The sequence below is a fragment of the Neoarius graeffei genome, chromosome 27, assembly GCF_027579695.1.
Source record: "Neoarius graeffei isolate fNeoGra1 chromosome 27, fNeoGra1.pri, whole genome shotgun sequence".
Lineage (NCBI taxonomy): Eukaryota > Metazoa > Chordata > Actinopteri > Siluriformes > Ariidae > Neoarius > Neoarius graeffei.
The window spans coordinates 8,505,421-8,526,556 of NC_083595.1; the positions used below are offsets into that span (position 1 = coordinate 8,505,421).

At 42.2% G+C, this 21,136-nt stretch overlaps 1 protein-coding gene across 6 annotated transcripts in view; it reads right to left on the reverse strand.

Annotated features, from left to right (window-relative positions):
* Positions 1 to 21,136, reverse strand: part of add3a (adducin 3 (gamma) a) — a 212,462-nt gene that overhangs the window by 20,989 nt on the left and 170,337 nt on the right. For all 6 annotated transcript variants that reach the window (XM_060911619.1, XM_060911620.1, XM_060911622.1 and 3 more), the window contains 4 exons: positions 19,730 to 19,868; positions 17,597 to 17,748; positions 7,632 to 7,712; positions 740 to 889 (listed from right to left, as the gene is read on the reverse strand). In XM_060911619.1, the coding sequence (XP_060767602.1) occupies positions 740 to 889; positions 7,632 to 7,712; positions 17,597 to 17,748; positions 19,730 to 19,868 (522 nt within the window). The remainder of the gene's footprint in view (positions 1 to 739; positions 890 to 7,631; positions 7,713 to 17,596; positions 17,749 to 19,729; positions 19,869 to 21,136) is intronic.

Genomic DNA, 21,136 nt, shown 5'->3' on the forward strand with positions numbered 1-21,136 from the left:
CTGTAATTACTGATGCCTGAGAGGGCGGGGACATGAATTCATGGCGCGACTTCCTGCTGTAAACTCCTGTCAGAGGCGCGTCATGAATTCTGGACCTACCGACTTTTATATAATGTGAAAATACGGGATATTTTTGGGAAAATAAAAAAAAAACGGGAAGACAGCGGGAAATAAGTCAAAATAAGGGATTTCCCGGGAAAAACGGGAGGGTTGACAGGTATGCCGTCGGGTCTTCAAGTCTGGCTGAAGCAGAGGAGCGGGCTTTCCGGGGTTTATTTTTTCGTTTTTTTTTTTTTTCTAACATGCTCTATTTCTAATGTCCAGGTTTGAACCAAGTCATTTTGGCAAGATTTAATTTAATACAAAACAGAAATGGTCAGACACGAGCACGCCAAGCACATGGGAATATATTTTGCCAATTTTGACAGCGCAGGTTTTTTTAATGCCGCACCATAGACAGCGAACGTTTAAACATGATCAAACATAGGAAATGAACGACACAAAGCATGGCTCAAAAACAAAAAAGTTAAATAAACCCTGCTGATAGTTGATGGTGTTGCAACACATCAGTGTTATAACCCAATCTCTACCCAACCACCCGGCATTTTAATTCTCCTCGGATCAGCACCGACCTCACATTTGGCCTTGGGAGAGTTCAGTTGACGGAAATCCGTCACACGACGGAAAACTTTAATCCATGCATGTGGCGACACCACAGCGCCAGTTTGACGATACTCACGGCTGCTGTGGCTGGGGTGTGCAAGTGGATGAGGCAGCGCGCGTCCGGTCTCATGGAGTAGATGGCGGCGTGCGGGCTGAAGCCGACCATGTCGACGCGCAGGTTCGTGGAGCCCTGATCCACCACGTCGCCCAGGATATTCACCTTCACCTGCAGATCGAGGGAACGGGAAAATAATAAAAATAAGCGACTGACTTGATCACCAGGGTTTCTGCAGGCTTGAACAAGTTCAATTTAAGACTCAAGACCATAACAGGTTAAATTTAAGACTTATGCCGCACAAAAAAAAAAAAATTGGTAGAGCCTGAATTACTTTCAAAATAAAATTTATCATCATTCACCAATGAACTCATTACATCCCTAGGGTGCGCTCTTGCATTAATGAGGAACTAAGCTGCAGTGGAGCCAAAGACATCCCACAAATCACTTGAGGATGAGGCGTTCGATTCCGTACGGTTTGCGTGTTGTAACGTTACAGTTCGCACGGAGTTAGCGTCTCGAGATGTGCTTGGACCTGACAACGGTGAACAAAACTGAGTGATGGCATGCGATTGTTGCAGACTTTTATGGGCAGCCTGGTGCTTCTCCGCTTTCGCGTGCGATTCCAGTGCCTTTACACCCAGGGCGCCGAGTTTGAGTGTTCTTTTGCACAATGTGCAGTACGCCTCAAACGGATTGTTTGGTACACGTTTTAACCAGTCTACGAAATCACCGCGTTCAAGCCAGCAGTCGTTAAACTTGCATTTGCCCATTTTGCTACAACCCCGATTCCAAAAAAGTTGGGACAAAGTACAAATTGTAAATAAAAACGGAATGCAACAATTTACAAATCTCAAAAACGGATATTGTATTCACAATAGAACATAGACAACATATCAAATGTCGAAAGTGAGACATTTTGAAATTTCATGCCAAATATTGGCTCATTTGAAATTTCATGACAGCAACACACCTCAAAAAAGTTGGGACAGGGGCAATAAGAGGCTGGAAAAGTTAAAGGTACAAAAAAGGAACAGCTGGAGGACCAAATTGCAACTCATTAGGTCAACTGGCAATAGGTCATTAACATTAGGGATCGACCGATATGTTTTTTTCAGGGCCGATACCGATAATTATGGAATTGGGATGCCGATAACCGATATGTGCAACCGATAAATGTAAACATTATAATTCACATGAAATTAAACATAGCACACACTGACACAGACCTTCATATCCATGAAATGTAGCCTATGTTTAATTGTAAAATTGAACATGAAATTTTGTGCAGGGAGATGCCAGCAGCATTTGTACAATAAAGTCAAACATTAGTTAGAATAAAATGAGAAATAAAATAAAAAAATATTCACCAATAAAATAAATCACTCCCTACTATATTACAGCTCACCATTTTCAGTGGAAAATAAATGAAAATACACTCTGGATTCTTTTACACTAAGAACTAAGTAAGACTTACCAACTTCAAGTAGTTTTTAAATAACAAATCAAGTGTAGGGAGCTGCCTGCAGCATTTTTTAAAAAGTAAAATCAAACAAAGTCGGCTATCACTCCCTATTATGGAACAACTTAACAAGTACCCGTCTACGTTCTAATGCTTTTAATGCCCAAGCCTAATATTCCCAATTTAGGAGGATTATATTGTAGTGAAGGAAGCACAGTTGCTCTGCATGTTAAATGGAGCGGCTGCTCCTTTAAGAGTCTGTTCAGAGAACGGAAGTCGGAGTGAGGGGGCGGCTTGAAACAGTTCACAGCGTTTAGCTACGCGTGTTGATTGGCTATATCGCTTGTGCCAAACAAATCAGATGTTGTGGTGGGCGGGACCGTGTTCTTGAGCTCAGAGGCGAGTGCAGGGAAGGACGTCCAGTGACAGTCGCGTTAGGAACGAAATGGCTGCAAAAAGGCATGCTATCGGCATATCGGTGGAAATTATGGCCGATACCGATAACCCTAAAAATGCAGAATATCGGCCCGATATATCGGCCAGGCCAATTATCGGTCGACCCCTAATTGACATGACTGGGTATAAAAAGAGCATCTTGGAGTGGCAGCGGCTCTCAGAAGTAAAGATGGGAAGAGGATCACCAATCCCCCTAATTCTGCGCCGACAAATAGTGGAGCAATATCAGAAAGGAGTTCGACAGTGTAAAATTGCAAAGAGTTTGAACATATCATCATCTACAGTGCATAATATCATCAAAAGATTCAGAGAATCTGGAAGAATCTCTGTGCGCAAGGGTCAAGGCCGGAAAACCATACTGGGTGCCCGTGATCTTCGGGCCCTTAGACGGCACTGCATCACATACAGGCATGCTTCTGTATTGGAAATCACAAAATGGGCTCAGGAATATTTCCAGAGAACATTATCTGTGAACACAATTCACCGTGCCATCCGCCGTTGCCAGCTAAAACTCTATAGTTCAAAGAAGAAGCCGTATCTAAACACGATCCAGAAGCGCAGACGTCTTCTCTGGGCCAAGGCTCATTTAAAATGGACTGTGGCAAAGTGGAAAACTGTTCTGTGGTCAGACGAGTCAAAATTTGAAGTTCTTTATGGAAATCAGGGACGCCGTGTCATTTGGACTAAAGAGGACAAGGTGACGATCTCCCTCACTTCTTTTAGGCTCTACTGTCCAAACGCGCGCGTGCCATGCCCTGTGCATCACCATGCCAACCGGGCTAGACGCCGGATTCCACTGTGTCTCATTTGTAGTTTGCAGCGTAGCCTACTGACACTAAGTAGGCCTAGCCTATATGACCAATTATGAATATCACCAACGCACTTAACAAAAAAAAAAAGCGAATGGGGTAGATGGACGTAAGGATTTAAGACTTCACAAAATTACATTTAAAAAGACCTACAATGCAAAATATGCTCGCATTTTAGACTTTTTAAGGCCTTAAATTAGGATTATCAAATTTTAGACTCCGTGGAAACCCTGATTACATCAGTTTCCGGAAGACACGCTGGTGGTAAATCTTCAGCTCTGGTGTTTCCCTGACTTAAAATTTAAAAGAGGCGTGCAAACTTTTGAGCTCGCCCGTAACGAAAACCGACGAATGAGACGCGACTGTTGTAAAATGTTCCCGTAGACAGGAAAGCGTTCAACAAAACATGGTGAAAACGGCAGTATAAACTCAAGGGGGTGTAAACTTTTGCACTCAACTGTACGTCTGTTGCAGGTCATCACAGGGATAAAACACACCGGGACTGGAAAATAATCAGCGTCAGGGTTGTTTCCTGGAACTCCGGTTGGTCGTGGATTATTTTCCTCCATCGCTACGTCCGGTCATGTTTTATTCCTTCTATAATTCACCAACAACGTCTGTGCAGCAGTTGGGCATCAAAAAGGCTCGCCCTGAGCTCAATAAGCATCATCTACACCCCCACACACACCAACACACGGCGTTATGTAACCCGCTGGATGGATTATGCGCTTCAGAGAGAAGAAATGTCTCACTTCTGTTCAGTTCAATCAGGACGATGGTTTCTCTTTCTGAAGGCAGGCAAAACCAAACCAGCTCGGACGACTGAATGAACGAACAGCTTCGAAAATCTAACCACCGTGCGCAAACGGTCACTGTGGGTCAGGTTTTACAAAACGGCTAAACACCTGCATTAAAAAAAAAAAAAAACAACCCGTTCCATTTTCAGTGAACAATGACGGATTCTTATTGGTGAACTCGGACTTGCACGCTGCTGATATTATGACTATTGAATTAGTGCAGTGAACGAGTGCACACAAGGAACGTGGGTCAAGGTTAAGTGCCCGAGGCTCACACACTGCGTTCCAGTGTTATCAGCTGATGTGCAGGAATTCACCAAAACAGCAACAGCTGCAATGACACGAGAAAGTTCCCGAACAAGCACCGTACGAGTAACAGAATCGGTCGCTGAAATAATCTACATTGCAATGCTCAAATGCCTCGGTACGCGATCTGGCCCAAAATCACCCGCTTCAATTTCCTGCTTGATATTCATGGGAAATTTGTTACTTGAGCAATTCCAGCGTTATGGATGTGACACTTGAACTCAAAATGGCAACAAATGACCCAGTGCATGTTTTATTGTCTCCCAGTATTTAAACAGGTGTTGCATATTTTAAGGCTGTACCATACTGGAGAAGTGATAGAACAAGAACAATTCCCATAGTACATCTAGGGCATGCCAGAAAACGCCAATAAAAGATGCGTTATGGATGTGACAGAAAAAGTATCACTTTTCTTGGGTGACTGTACGTTTTTATCAAACTCTGTGAAATTGTAAACCTAATGTCGAAATGGAGATATCCGTTTGATAGAGGGGTCCAAGGTGAATATTAAAAAATCTTTGTTTAAAATATTTTGTATTTCATGCAGAGTTTCGGAAGGAAAAGTCAGCGTTATGGATGTGACGAAATTCCGTTATGGATGTGACGCGTCTGAAATAGACATGGCATATGTTTAGAAAATCAGCAATTTCACCACCATAACCCTTTGAAAAACTCTCTAAATATCAGCTAAAACTATCAAAGTTCTTAAATAATATTTAGGATGGCTATTGTTTTGCTGTTTTGTGGATTTTAGCATACATTTCTGTGGCTTGTGGCAATAATATAGAATTGTACATGATCAAAGTTGATTTTAGCTTGGGGTTTACATTATAAGAAAGAAAGACTGACAGTGACGTATTAGGTTGGTTACAAATTGGTTCAACTTATTCACATCTGTAAAATACAGGCCTAGGTGAGATCTCTGGGAGTGGTTTTGATGTATTACATGTTGCTTTATTTTTGCATGGTGAGGTTGACATTTACATGGAATTGCCCTTAAGCCACTTATTATAACGTAGCGAGAACCACAATATGACTTTGTAAACCAGGCATTTTTAAGGAAGGAGCTGCAAGTGTGACGCATTCGATGGTTCTTACGCAGCTACAATCTGCTCAAGGTTACAAGCAGGGCTACACGTAACAGTTTTTTTTTTTTAAATGACCTCAATGCGTGTTAAAGCAGGGACTGGTGTCCCCACCCCCCACGGCTTGATCTGTGCATGTGCACATTATGCCCAGCCCAGGTGGCTGGAAAGACATTTAACTCGACCGCGTCATTGTGAGGACCTTTCTTCCATTTTGGTCCCCACAATGATAGGACTGCGTCATACACTACTGTTCAAAAGTTTGGGGTCACTCTGAAATGTCCTTATTTTTGAAAGAAAAGCACTGTTCTTTTCAACTAATCAGAAATCCACTCTATACATTGCTAATGTGGTAAATGACTATTCTAGCTGCAAATGTCTGGTTTTTGGTGCAATATCTACATCGGTGTATAGAGATCTTGCATGTGACGTCACAGCCGATCCAGATTATAACAAATGCCATCTTGTCGGTCAAACGCCATATTTCCGCCTTCTACTTCTGGTTCTGCTTCTACCTTTTCTTCTGGAAAACCCGACTATATACACAATTCTACTACAATGGCTGCGGCTACAAGCTCTCCCTACCTGTGCACGTTTATGTTTTTTGTGTGTATTTTTGCGTGTTGTTCGTCTGTACTGGACTTCAATATCCACTACAACCGTATGGACTTACTGGACATTGGTTTCCAGCAGAAAATGACGGTTTGTAGCGATTTTCCATCGCATGCACAACATTCCGGACGAGACAGCGAGACCAGCGGGGTCTCCGTGGATTATCATCAGGTCTGGCAGGCGAAGGAGGTGGTGTCGGGAGCGGAAGCAAAAGCGAGGCTGCAGAGCCGGCCTGTTGACTAAGCTCAGAAAACAGCCACTCAAATCTCCACTGCCAAGCCTCTACCTCTCCAACGCCAGATCCATGGTAAACAAGACGGACGATTTGGAATTACAGCTGGAATTACCTTATTCTATAATCGGCTGGTCAGTGCTATACTAAATACTTAAGTGACTTACCCGTCCAATGAGGATTGTTATTTTCTTGTTTACAAGATGCCACATCTGAGGGGGGGCCCGAGTCGCTGACAAATCCCGAATATCTGTAAAGATAACTGTCCAGAGATTTATAAGCACGCAGTGCTTCACCACTGAACAGCGAGGGAAAGTTAATGAGGTAATTATACACGTCTGGGTATTCCGCTGGCAGTTCAACATCCACTGACACGGTCGTGAAAACTCCGTCCGGTAAGCGATAAGGGTCACTAATCTGTAGATCGTTTATTTTAGACATATATCTAATTATCTGTTCATTAGAAAAATGAGCCGTGTAGTCCGTCGGTTGAAATTGAGCCATTCTGTACACAAGTGCAGCAGTATTCAGATGTGTTTTTTTACCGACAAGATGGCGGCTGTTTACATTCCGGTCACGTGACTGCAAGATCTCTATAGAGGCCCATTTCCAGCAACTCTCACTCCAGTGTTCTAATGGTACAATGTGTTTGCTCATTGCCTCAGAAGGCTAATGGATGATTAGAAAACCCTTGTACAATCATGTTAGCACAGCTGAAAACAGTTGAGCTCTTTAGAGAAGCTATAAAACTGACCTTCCTTTGAGCAGATTGAGTTTCTGGAGCATCACATTTGTGGGGTCGATTAAATGCTCAAAATGGCCAGAAAAATGTCTTGACTATATTTTCTATTCATTTTACAACTTATGGTGGTAAATAAAAGTGTGACTTTTCATGGAAAACACAAAATTGTCTGGGTGACCCCAAACTTTTGAACGGTAGTGTATGTCCTTACAAATCACCCGGTCCTCATAGTGCAAAATAGTGTGTTTACGGCTTTTACTTTGAAAATGCCGACAAACAAAATATTTCCTTCTGGTTACTTGTTAGGTTTAGCTCATTATTATGTCAGAAGGTCCTCACAGGGATGGAAGAAAAACAAACAAACAAACAAACAAACAAACAAACCAAAAAAAAAACACTTGTGTTTGTGTACCAGATTAGAAGCTGAAGCCTCGGCGAATGACAGCCCTCTGGGGATGATGAGAATGTGGTCCTGCTCCTTACTGACACGAACCTACAACACACACACACACATTTCTTCAGTCACACAACAGCAGTAGGGTTGTTTTACAACTAAATATAGAGTGCCTTTCATTTCCTCTTGAGCGCCTGGGGGGGGGAGGGGGAAGGGGGAAAAAAAAATCCCTTTAGTTCCTGGTCCTATTTTTCCGAAAGCATCACAGGGTCACATGAGCCTGAACTGGTCGAGGGAAAGGAATGAGCTGATAAATCAGTTCTACAATATACCATGATATTTAACCCACATGTTCAGCAATCGAGAATATTAACAGCTCCATCAGATGTTTGATCTGATTTGAGAGGATCATGCAAGACGCTTCATGTCGATTAGTTTTTAAAGGAACAGTCCACCGTACTTCCATAATGAAATATGCTCTTCTCTGAATTGAGACGAGCTGCTCCGTACCTCTCCGAGCTTTGCGCGACCTCCCAGTCAGTCAGACGCGCTGTTACTCCTGTGAGCAATGTAGCTAGGCTCAGCATGGCCAATGGTATTTTTTGGGGCTGTAGTTAGATGCGACCAAACTCTTCCACGTTTTTCCTGTTTACATAGGTTTATATGACCAGTGACATGAAACAAAGTTCAGTTACACAAATTGAAACGTGGCGATTTTCTATGCTATGGAAAGTCCGCACTATAATGACAGGCGTACTAACACCTTCTGCGCGCTTCGGCAGCGCATTGATACCTGCACTCTTGAGTGTGTAACTGAACTTTGTTTCATATCACTGGTCATATAAACCTATGTAAACAGGAAAAACGCGGAAGAGTTTGGTCGCATCTAACTACAGCCCCAAAAAATACCATTGGCCATGCTGAGCCTAGCTACATTGCTAACAGGAGTGACAGCGCGTCTGACTGCGTCTGACTGACTGGGAGGTCGCGCAAAGCTCGGAGAGGTACGGATCAGCTCGTCTCAATTCAGAGAAGAGCATATTTCATTATGGAAGTACGGTGGACTGTTCCTTTAACAGAGGTGGACAGAGTCCCCAACTTCATTACTGAAGGTCAAAGTACAGATCCCACTGGTCAAACAAGTGAAAGCTGTCCAGTCAAATTTTTACTTAAGTGAAAAGTACTTGCTTTTAAGTATTAAAAGTACATTTTCTGTCAGTCAACGCATTGTTGTATTATTGCCGCAACGCTTACAAAACCTAACGCCGTTACCAAAGACAGGAATGTGAATTCAGAAAATGAACGCACGCTGCGCCATCATGGTGGTTTAACGTTAAGCTAGCTAGTCAGTGAAGCTCCACCTGACAAACTAGCAAACGCGACTAGAAAAGAAAGATTTCTACATTGTTTATTTGGCAAGATTATGCTAAAACATATTTCTGAAAGGGCTTCAGATAAGTTAACGTTATTCATGTTAGCGTAACTCCGTTTTTACATGCTAACTAACAGTGTCCAAGTGAACTAGCTATGTGTAAACGCTAGCCGTGGACAAGGCGACGGCAACTTGGCGGGAAAATCCACAGAAAGTCATTTGACTAAGGGCCTCTGCATGCTCTTGTGACAAGGCTTTCGCAGATAGCTTTTCGCAGACAGTTGTAATTTATCGTTGAGCGGGGAGTAATAGGCGTGCGCGATATTATTCACCGCCACAACGCAAGGGGGCGCGAAGTCGCTAGGAGTAGTTGGTGGGTGTGGTTAGTGGAGTGTTTATCCTCCGGTTACTTATAATGACTAGAACTGGAGTCGTATAGATGTCCGTACTTCCTCACTTCCTCGATCAACCGCTCTTCGTGCTGCTCCATCTTCGCTCGTGTTTTTAAAAATGGCGGTCGTGAAAACAAACCAAACCGGGAAAGTAGGGAAGCGGAAGTGCGTGTACAGCGGATGTAGAGTGGACCAATCAGAGCCCTCTTGTCTGCGACGCTGTCTGCGAGGCTTCTGCGGTGGTCACAATTTTTGGGAGGTGTGCGCAGAGCGTCTGCGAAGGTGGGGGGGCTATGCAGACGCCATCTGCGAGGACTGCGTTGTCAGCATAAATTGGTCTTAACCAGACCGCATAGCTATGTTATCGCTAGCTCTAAAAGCACAGACAACTTCATTGCAAGCTTTCTCTTGGAATAAAGCGTTTATATCCCTCAACACGCTTCTTCACATTGCGTTTTTGTAGGCCGTGATGCAGTTTGTTTTTGGCAAACATTTAAAACGAAATGAATCTTGAATTAATCCTTTCAGAAAACTGAAACATGGGTTCATGGGCCATGGGTGCGTGCATTCTCCAGAAGAACCGCCTCCTTCCATTCTGCCATCAACTGATCGTGTTAAATAACGCTGCTGAGAAAAATCACTGAACGTGATTTTATACAGTCTATGGACGTGACGTGACCCTAGTGATGACTGATCGGCTGTCTCAGCGTCACCTGCGAAAAAAACAATTGCGCTTTAGAAAAGAAAAGAAAAAACATCCGCTTTCAAAGCTGCTTCATTGTAACGAGGACCTTGATAGAAATGTAGTGGAGTGAAAAGTATGATATTTGTCTTTCGAATGCAGGGATGAGAATGGGACATTTAAAACAAAACAAAAAAACTCTGAAATGTCTGCCAACTTTCCCATATATATATATATATATATATATATATATATATATATATATATATATATATATTAGTGCTGTCAAGCGATTAAAATATTTAATCGCGATTAATGTCGCGACTGTCATAGTTAACTCGTGATTAATCGCAATTTAATCGCACATTTTTGTCACATGAAAAACCATTGTAAATTCTCTTATCAGCATAAAAAAGTGAATGGGCTTGCTCACCGTTCGAACTACGGGGGTACTTGGGGGATCCGAGATCCCCTGAAACAGACATGAGATCCTTTGAAAACACGATTTGGGAAATGTTGGGGGGGTCTCTAAAATATTGGCAAAATGATGTTTATTGACATAGCAATCGTGTGTAACGGGAAGCATTTGCATATCCGAAGTGAGCGCGCGATGGAGAGCCGCGCTCTGAGACAAGCGCAAGCACCCCCCAAGGGAAAATAAGGGACCCCCCGAAAATATCGGCATAGTTCGAACACTGGTTGTACCAAAGTTTTTTTTTTTTTTTATTGCAGAGCATAACGCGTCTTGTCACAGCCACTGCAAAGTGGGGCTGGAGCCGCCGATGGGAAAATGAAACCTAAGCCGAGCACCGTGGCTCTTCGGGGGAGGGCAGAAGACTCTGGCTGTGCGGGGCGTGGCATCATGTCACAGAGCGTTAATCTCGCGATAAAAAAATTATCGCCGTTAAAATTGAGTCAAGTTAACGCGTTAATAACGCGACATTTTTGACAGCACTATTATATATATATATATATATATATATATATATATAAATAAAATGTTTTCAAATTCAATGATGGTTTAAAACGTTTATAAACTAAGATAACAAATCCCTATAGATATAATTTTTATATACATCGTGAGCGATAATGGAGGTGACCGTAACGATATATTAGATTCCTCCTGAATCGATCTTTGACAATTTAAGTAAAACGTACCTTTGTGCTTCTTTGTTTTGATGTGCTCCTGGATGTTTCCAGCTCCTCTGTTTCCATAATTGATCATATCTGAGCACAGAATACACAGAACCTTTCCCGGCACGTCCACTTTTCGGATACGTCCCGTCAGGCGCGTCGTCACAGTTTGCGTCCCTATCTGCATGGTAACGCTACCATCGAGCCATGCCCATCGGAAACGGTTCTTTATCCCGTTCGATTTCCCTGGCACGATCCTCATTTTTGCGGTCCAAAACTTTCGCCATGTTGGCGAAGTAACTTTGAAAACTAACCAAAATAACTAGAACTTAAGAAGTGATCAAAACCGCGTACGTATAGCTTGTTTCTCCGTGAATTGTAGAAGTGAGATGAAACTAGCGCCAAATCGTTGCCGGAAATCGTCGCGAGTTGTCGTTAGCATAAATATTGAAGAAAGCAATGACGATTTCCGTTATCACAGCTGCAACTAATTTTGCGATGAGCGTTGCCGAAAGATGCTGGCGGGCGGTCGGTCGGTCCTAGGGCTGGGCACCGAAATTCGGTTCCTTCATGGCACCGACCGAAATGTTACGGTTCTTCTGGGTATTGAAACATGCCTCGCCTTTCGGTTCCACGTTTTGGTTCCCAGAGGTTAATCACGTGTAAAGTGGAGTGGGCTCTGATCTGTGCCGGCATGCTTATGACCCAATAATGCCACCTGTGATTGGCTGAAACGTTCGCGTGCATGAAAAAGCATGGTTTCCCATGTTGTAGGGGCACTACTTTGTTGCGTCGTCAATGGCTACAAAATGCCGAAGTCGAAAGCTTGGTTATATTTTAGCAAGAGCGAGAACAATACTGCGCGGTGCAATATATGCGACAAGAGCATCACCTGCAATTCAGGCAACACTTCAAATTTCCTAAAGCATTTGACGGTGCATGGAATAAATCTGAGAGCGGAGAGTTGCACCGTCTTCTCTTGCACACCAACTTCTGCACCTTCGCCACCCCCGACTTCTCTGCAGGACGTTTTACCACCAGACTCGGATTCATCTGAAAGTACCGAGCACAGCGTCGTGTCTGATGTTTCATCTGGTAAGTTGTTCCGTGAATTCCGTTGAACTGCTTTGTTTGTCACGGTAAGAGCTAGGTTGTTGTAAGTTTATGTATAGCTAACGCAGAGATGCCTACCCCAAATTTTGAATTTCAGTATTCTTGAAAAAATTTTTCAGTATTTTGGAATGACTTTCAGTAACATTAATTTATGCGCATTTCCATTATAAAGAGGTGTATATACCAATATGTTTAACATTTAAATTATTAAAAAGAACTGTTTTGTGTGAATTGAATAAACAAAACGCGAGCAGCCATCTCAACTGAATTTCCACTCGACAAATTTCTAGAGCATACAATAGATCACATTTTTATAAATACAATAGTGTTCCCTGTTTGCAGACATTACGGTTGACTACCAATCATTGGTATTGAATGTAACTCCTCAAAAGTATTACCGTATTTTCTGGACTATAGAGCGCACCTGTATATAAGCCGCATCCGCTCTATTTTTAAAAAAATTTTTTAAAAAAGATATACAAGCCGCACCGGGCTATAAGCCGCAGATATCTATGTTGAAAAATTAGATATTTACTGCATGTACAGAACGATTTTGTACTGTAAATGTACATGTATGTACCTGAACAGATTCTTTCCGAACAGTGCCTTTTAACACGGCAGCAACTTTGCTGATTAAAACGGAACGGAACCAAGAGAAAATAACCGGTATTTATTTACCTTCATTTCTCCTGTGTTTGAAACCACAAGTCACTTTAATCATCTTCGCTGGATTTGAAAATAATTACCAGTTAGTAATTTGTCGTGCGTGTTCTATCTGCTAAAGATCTGCTAATTCTTCTTTGCATTGATTTTTCGTCTATCTTATTTTTGATTCTACTTCCGGTTAGAGCGCCCCTAGGGGTGGAAGAAAAATCCACAGAATAGCCGCACCTTTGTATAAGCCGCATGGTTCAAAACCTAGGAAAAAAGTAGCGGCTTATAGTCCAGAAAATACGGTATATTATATTGTCTGGCAAAATGTTCTACCTGTTAACGGATTCTAATAAAATTTAAAAAAATGTCTTATTTCATGCCAAAGAGAGTCCGACATTGTTATCTTAATGTCCCAATATATAAATACTTCAGCATAATGCTTCAGAAGAGACACTGAATAAAATGACATTTATAATTGTATTTAAAACAGTGGAATGATCAATTTTTTGCCACAATCCCAACAGCACTAATCATAAAATTCTGTTTTTGATCAGACTACATGGACATTTGCGCTTGCAACACTGAAAAGACTTTGAATTAAAGAAGTACAGCCAGTGTTTGATATTTCAGTGAATAAAAATCAGACATGTAAAAAGAAACTGAATAAGTTTAACTCACATTTCATGGCACTAATTGGCAAGTTCAACTCCAAGCACGGGTCAACCATCACCGCTTCAGCACGGGTCACGTTCCGTGTCTTTTCATCCACAGATTTCGTAAAAAACTGCTGGATACCCCCAGATTTACTTTCCGCCTGACTCGCCATTTCAGCATACTCCATATGTTGTTTTTTTTTGTAGTTGACATGCCGCGTGCAGTCATCGCGACCACCATGAGTGATGTTAATGTCAGTTCTACACAGTTTGCAGTGCGTGTATCCATTGCCCTTTTGACTGGGTGTAACGCACGGCCATTCTACTGGATTGAAAATAGCGCGAACAAATGTGCGGAATCTGCACGTCACACACAGCATGCGCGGTTGTCGTAAAAATAAATAGCCTTGAATCGCGCATGGATTGAAAAAGTCGCTTGGACATTTAAAAACAACTCACTGGAATTTTTTAAGACTTTATAATAATTCCGTACAGAATAACACTGTTTGCCGTAACATCGTATTTATGTAACTTTTCCGTACAAAATACGGCCAATCCGTACTAGCAGGCATCTCTGCTAACGGTACAGTAAGATATTAGCGCCTAACTTTGTTTAATGGCTATGTAACTAGCCAAGTGAAAAGTTATCTAAATGCTAGCTTTTAAAATGTGCTCCATCATTGGGTAGGCTGCCTACGTGTGTGCGCGCGTGCATGAGTGTTATTTAAAAAAAAAAAAAAAAATCACCTCCCCCTAGTCTCAAAAACGTAACGTAGAAAACCTTCACAGCCTCTGCCCAGGTCCCTGATGTGAGGAGGAAAAGGCAGGCAGCTACCGTAAATCCATTCACACTAGCAGAAAAGGCCAAAATGACCAAAGAAAAACAAGCCGAGTGCCACAGGGCAGTGGCACAGTTTGTGGTGAAAGGTTTACTGCCTTTTTCTACAATGGAGACTCCGTGGTTTAGGTAAGTTGGCTGTACAGGATGTTGTTGAATAAATCCTTCATTTATATTTATCTGTAATCCTTTATCTTTATCTAAATTAAGCCTAGATGTATTTTAAGTGATGTGTTTTTAAGCAATGAGAGCGTAACTATGTTATTTTTGATGTTTTGTCTAATGTTTGTCAATTAGGTAGATGATAAGATCAGCCCCCCCAGCAGAGACATGCTGGCAAACACATGCATACCTGCCTGGGATGCAGCTGAGAAGGAAAGGGTCAAGACAGAATTGAAAGACGTCAGGGATGTGGCTGTAACCGCGGATGAGTGGTTCTGAGAAGGCCGATATGTTAATTTTCTTGAAGAAAAACTGTTGATTACGTTGGCGCGCGTGTGTGTTGGTGTTCTTTTTGCACTGGAAATAACTTGAATAAATATACTCCAATATGTGCAACAGAATGTGTAATGAAATTTTCATTTTTTCCAGGATTATTATTATAAATTAGGAATCGAAAAAGGTACCGTTCAGGAACCGGTATCGAAATGAAGGTATCGGTATCGGCAGTGGCGGCTGGTAGTCTTTCAAACAGGGGAGGCTGGTCGGTTACGATATTTCCAGATTTTAAAAGAAAAAACACATCAATTTTGCCCATACTCTTGCCTCTGATCTGGCTGATTGTTGGCAGGGTCACAAACTGTGAAATAACAGGTTCTTTTGGCCCATTAGCCTACTGTCCAATATACATGATGGTGGTGTTGGGGGGGAGGGGTATATTTTAACATTTTATATTTTAAAATTGTGGCATGTTGTTTAAAAATTGATCATTATTGAAAGCAGCTGTTTGTCAGGAACCTCAGCAGTAACAGCAGAGTGTTCTGGAATAGGCACAAGCACTGACCTTGGGGAGCCAAACGTAGAGCTGGGTGCCACACATTTCATTCAATGACACTTTCCCTATATTTTACTTATTTTGACTGAGAAATGTTTTATTGACAATTTTGATAACCCTTCACTTTTAATCCAGGTCTGTAGTGTGAAATGTTCTCGGCTGTGTTTTTGTTTAAAAATGTTTTCTAAATTGTAGCTGTGTTTAATTCATATCCATTAAAATATATATTCCAATATAATATACTCAGCATAAACATTTTAAATAGATTCTATATTTTTGGTCCATCCATGACATATTACTAAAGTAGCCTATTTACTGTTGTTGATGTGGGTCACTTGCTGTTAGCCAATTCACTTTCTCGTACCAGGAGAGCTGAAAGGAACGAGTATTATTCCCTACCTTTTTCACCAAGTCAATTTGAGGCGTTGGTCTACCCTGCTCTTTAATTTTAATTTTTTCCTCGAAAGGAAGACTGGCAAATGGCTTCGCCAAAATTAAATCAGCAATGCTTGGCATCCGTGTGCAGCTTTCTTGCTAGCTGACTAGCCCCCTCAAGTTCAAGTTCAGTCACTCAAATAAACTACATTTCTGGAACTAAGATAGGAAACTTGACAACACTATATTTACAATGAAAATATATACAAACTAAAAAAGCTGGTAGAAACCGTATGTAATGAATGAAATCGAAATGTAAGCTGATCTCTTACAATACACCACAGCACTCGCGAATCCGCATGGGATTGAACTGATGTTGCCAGATACTGCTGACGTTATCCAGCCCAAAATATGTTCAAAACCCGCCAATATGCACTTAAAACCGCTCAATTGAGCGGGAAACCCCCAATCTGGCAACACTGTACCGCTGCCTGTCTATAGTTGAAACGAGCTGTCAATCAAAGAAAATATCCGTCCGCTTTCACCAATCACCAGTCTCCTCGCGGAAACTGCCATGTCCCTCCCATGTGAGGCTCGGAGTCTGTGGGCGGGCATTTTCGCAGTATTTGTCCAATAACCGTCTTGCATTTTGAGATTGAAAAGCGCAGAGCTCCCAAATGCCACTGAAGTCCATTGAGGCTGGGAGTCCGTGGGAGTCCGTAGGCGGGCATTTTCGCAGTATTTGTCCAATAATCGTCTTGCATTTTGAGATTGAAAGCGCAGAGCTCCCAATGCCATTGAAGTGCACTGAGGCTGCGCTGCATCACGCTGTCACGAGGGGGAGAAACTCACGCACACATTAAAGTTATAAGGGCATTTTTTAGAGGAGGCTGAGCCTCCCTCGTTGTCTTCGAGCAATCGCCCGTGGGTATCGGAATCGAAAAATTTTAATCAATACCCAGCCCTAGTCGGTCCTGCCTACTTGTGCCACCACAAGCCTCGCCTCGCGCCAACCCCTACCCCCCGAAATTTTCTCAACGGATTTACACGTTTCACAAAAATGACATTTTCATCGGGAAAAGCTCGGAATTCCGCAGATCCGCGGAAAATTCTCATCCCTGCAAATGTAGTGAAGTTAGCCATAAGTTTCCAAAAAAAAAAACACCTTAAGTACAGTACTCAAGTAAATGTACTTCGTTACTGTCCACCTCTGGTTTTTAAGCCCAATTATTGTAAACAGCCAACTGGAATAAATATCAGCTCCTGATTCTGAAGCGTATAAATACAATACAAGCCATTTTTCCAGGGATCCAAGCACCAGATTGGGGTTCAAGGGTTCAAACCCTGACGGGGCATAAACTCTATAAATGACTGCCAACCTGTATGACAAATCACCTGTATACCACCAAAATTCTTTTAATTATTATTACAGTAGCTCTATAGTCTTGCTTTCATGATCAGGGGTCCAAGCACGAGCGGTGGTCATACCAGCAGATATATTTTCCCCAAAATATATCACACGTTAACAAAATTTTAACGCGTCACAATCTGCGCTGTGATGCGTTTGAAAATAACGGACCTGAGCCTTTGGTATTTCGGATTTTTCCCGTCATGGATTTCGCAACCATGAGTTTGAGACGGGCATTACATATACTGTAAGTAATAAATTAGCAAATAAATAAATTTGCTGACCAGTTAGCCAATTCCTGAAGGTTACAGCCAGACACACAGTACTGTGATGAAGCTACGGTATAAAAAAAAAAAATCAAGGCTCACGGTGATGTACGCGTTGGAGAAGTGAGCCCAGCTGAAGAGATCGACGAGCCGGTAGAGGCTGGCCGTTTTACAGCGCGCCTGTTTCTCACCCTTTACCATGGAGCCGGACTCGGCGTTGAAAACATCGTTGATGGGGGACACCATGCCCAGACCTGAGGAGGCAGAACCAACAGAAACCTGCATCAGATTCAGATTAGATTACAACCAAAATTCCAAAGTAAATGGTTTCCTCCTTCAATTCATACGAAGAAGAATTAACGTGCGTGACCTGTGGAAGGCAAATAGTCACTGCCCTGCTTGTGGGTAAGTTTCTTCATTGCAAACACGCCCTTTTCAACTTCCCCTCGGAAGTGTGCAACGCCCAGCGGCTGCTTGCAGCACGAGAAAAAGTCATGCACTTTAGGAAGTGCACTTAGTAAAGACTAAGGCATATATTTCTAATGCATTTACATTCTAATACTAATGAACTAGAAATAAAAACAAAAACTTTACAACAACGCTTCAGTTACAGTGGGGCAAAAAAGTACTTAGTCACTAATTGTGCAAGTTCTCCCACTTAAAAAGATGAGAGAGGCCTGTAATTTTCATCACAGGTACACTTCAACTATGAGAGACAAAATGAGAAAAAAAAATCCAGAAAATCACATTGTCTGATTTTTAAAGAATTTATTTGCAAATTATGGTGGAAAATAAGTATTTGGTCAATAACAAAAGTTCATCTCAATACTTTGTTATATACCCTTTGTTGGTAATGACAGAGGTCAAACGTTTTCTGTAAGTCTTCACAAGGTTTTCACACACTGTTGCTGGTATTTTGGCCCATTCCTCCATGCAGATCTCCTCTAGAGCAGTGATGTTTTGGGGCTGTCGCTGGGCAACACGGACTTTCAACTCCCTCCAAAGATTTTCTATGGGGTTGAGATCTGGAGACTGGCTAGGCCACTCCAGGACCTTGAAATGCTTCTTACGAAGCCACTCCTTCGTTGCCCAGGCGGTGTGTTTGGGATCATTGTCATGCTGAAAGACCCAGCCACGTTTCATCTTCAATGCCCTTGCTGATGGAAGGAGGTTTTCACTCAAAATCTCACGATACATGGCCCCATTCATTCTTTCCTTTACACGGATCAGTCGTCCTGGTCCCTTTGCAGAAAAACAGCCCCAAAGCATGATGTTTCCACCCCCATGCTTCACAGTAGGTATGGTGTTCTTTGGATGCAACTCAGCATTCTTTCTCCTCCAAACACGACAAGTTGAGTTTTTACCAAAAAGTTCTATTTTGGTTTCATCTGACCATATGACATTCTCCCAATCCTCTTCTGGATCATCCAAATGCTCTCTAGCAAACTTCAGACGGGCCTGGACATGTACTGGCTTAAGCAGGGGGACACGTCTGGCGCTGCAGGATTTGAGTCCCTGGCGGCGTAGTGTGTTACTGATGGTAGCCTTTGTTACTTTGGTCCCAGCTCTCTGCAGGTCATTCACTAGGTCCCCCCGTGTGGTTCTGGGATTTTTGCTCACTGTTCTTCTGATCATTTTGACCCCACGGGGTGAGATCTTGCGTGGAGCCCCAGATCGAGGGAGATTATCAGTGGTCTTGTATGTCTTCCATTTTCTAATAATTGCTCCCACAGTTGATTTCTTCACACCAAGCTGCTTACCTATTGCAGATTCAGTCTTCCCAGCCTGGTGCAGGTCTACAATTTTGTTTCTGGTGTCCTTTGACAGCTCTTTGGTCTTGGCCATAGTGGAGTTTGGAGTGTGACTGTTTGAGGTTGTGGACAGGTGTCTTTTATACTGATAACGAGTTCAAACAGATGCCATTAATACAGGTAACGAGTGGAGGACAGAGGAGCCTCTTAAAGAAGTTACAGGTCTGTGAGAGCCAGAAATCTTGCTTGTTTGTAGGTGACCAAATACTTATTTTACCGAGGAATTTACCAATTAATTCATTAAAAATCCTACAATGTGATTTCCTGGATTCTTTCCCCCCATTCTGTCTCTCATAGTTGAGGTATACCTGTGATGAAAATTACAGGCCTCTCTCATCTTTTTAAGTGGGAGAACTTGCACAATTGGTGGCTGACTAAATACTTTTTTGCCCCACTGTACATACTGTTCCACTGTGCTACTCACTCAGGGGGGAGGTGGGGTATCCTCCGACGGAGCTAGCCATGAAGAAGTCGGCGATCTGGCGCAGGGCGAGGAGGCCGGCTGGGTTATTTCCCTTGTTCATCTGTTCCTGGATCAGGCCTTCCAGCTCGTCCTTAAAAGCCTGAGAGACCGACAGAAAGACGAGATTAATATTAAATATTAACGCCGTGCTAACTGCCTGGCAATATACAAATAACTAATGAGTAAGATTAATGTTTACTTTTCAGTCTCTATACACACCTACAACTCAATTAACAGGTCAACAAAATGGCAGGACTTGGTTTATTATTAGGCATGCAACAATATATCGTGCGATGATGAATTGCGATAAAGATTTAAATCGGTGAAAGTAAAAATGAACCATGACTCATCAGGCTGCATAATCTTAGTTTTTCTTAGCTGTGTACGATGAAAAAAATGCAAAATGCGTAAACGGTTGGTCGGTCCGAGTCATACGAACCAGCGACACGCACCGTACACGACCGTTCAAAAGTTTGGGGTCACTTTGAAATGTCCTTATTTTTGAAAGAAAAGCACTGTTCTTTTCAACTAATCAGAAATCCACTCTATCCATTGCTAATGTGGTAAATGACTATTCTAGCTGCAAATGTCTGGTTTTTGGTGCAATATCTCCATAGGTGTATAGAGGCCCATTTCCAGCAACTCTCACTCCAGTGTTCTAATGGTACAATGTGTTTGCTCATTGCCTCAGAAGGCTAATGGATGATTAGAAAACCCTTGTACAATCATGTTAGCACAGCTGAAAACAGTTGAGCTCTTTAGAGAAGCTATAAAACTGACCTTCCTTTGAGCAGGTTGAGTTTCTGGAGCATCACATTTGTGGGGTCGATTAAATGCTCAAAATGGCCCGAAAAATGTCTCGACTATATTTTCTATTCATTTTACAACTTATGGTGGTAAATAAAAGTGTGACTTTTCATGGAAAACACAGAATTGTCTGGGTGACCCCAAACTTTTGAACGGTAGTGTATATACAGAGGAGTTGCACAATTTGGATGAAAAATGTATTAAGGTTGTTCGAAATCACCACAACGATATGAAGTATATTACCAAAAACTTTTTTTTTTTTAAAGAATTAACGTAAATAATATTTGGGATTCCCCTCCCCCAAGTCTTGACAAACAGGCCAAATCCTAAATGACTTCGGGTTTAACAATATAATTGCTCTGTATACTATTTGAGAAGACGGAACAGAACGCAACAGTGCAAGATTGCATTTCTACAGAGCCACGCACAGAGGAAAAAGTTCAAGGTGTCATCACACACTTCACTCAAGGTAATTACACACTGAAACAACACTTAAGACGGCGACGCCTGAAAAGCAGATTTGGAGCACAGCCAGGATCACCAACGTGATGCTGTGTTTAG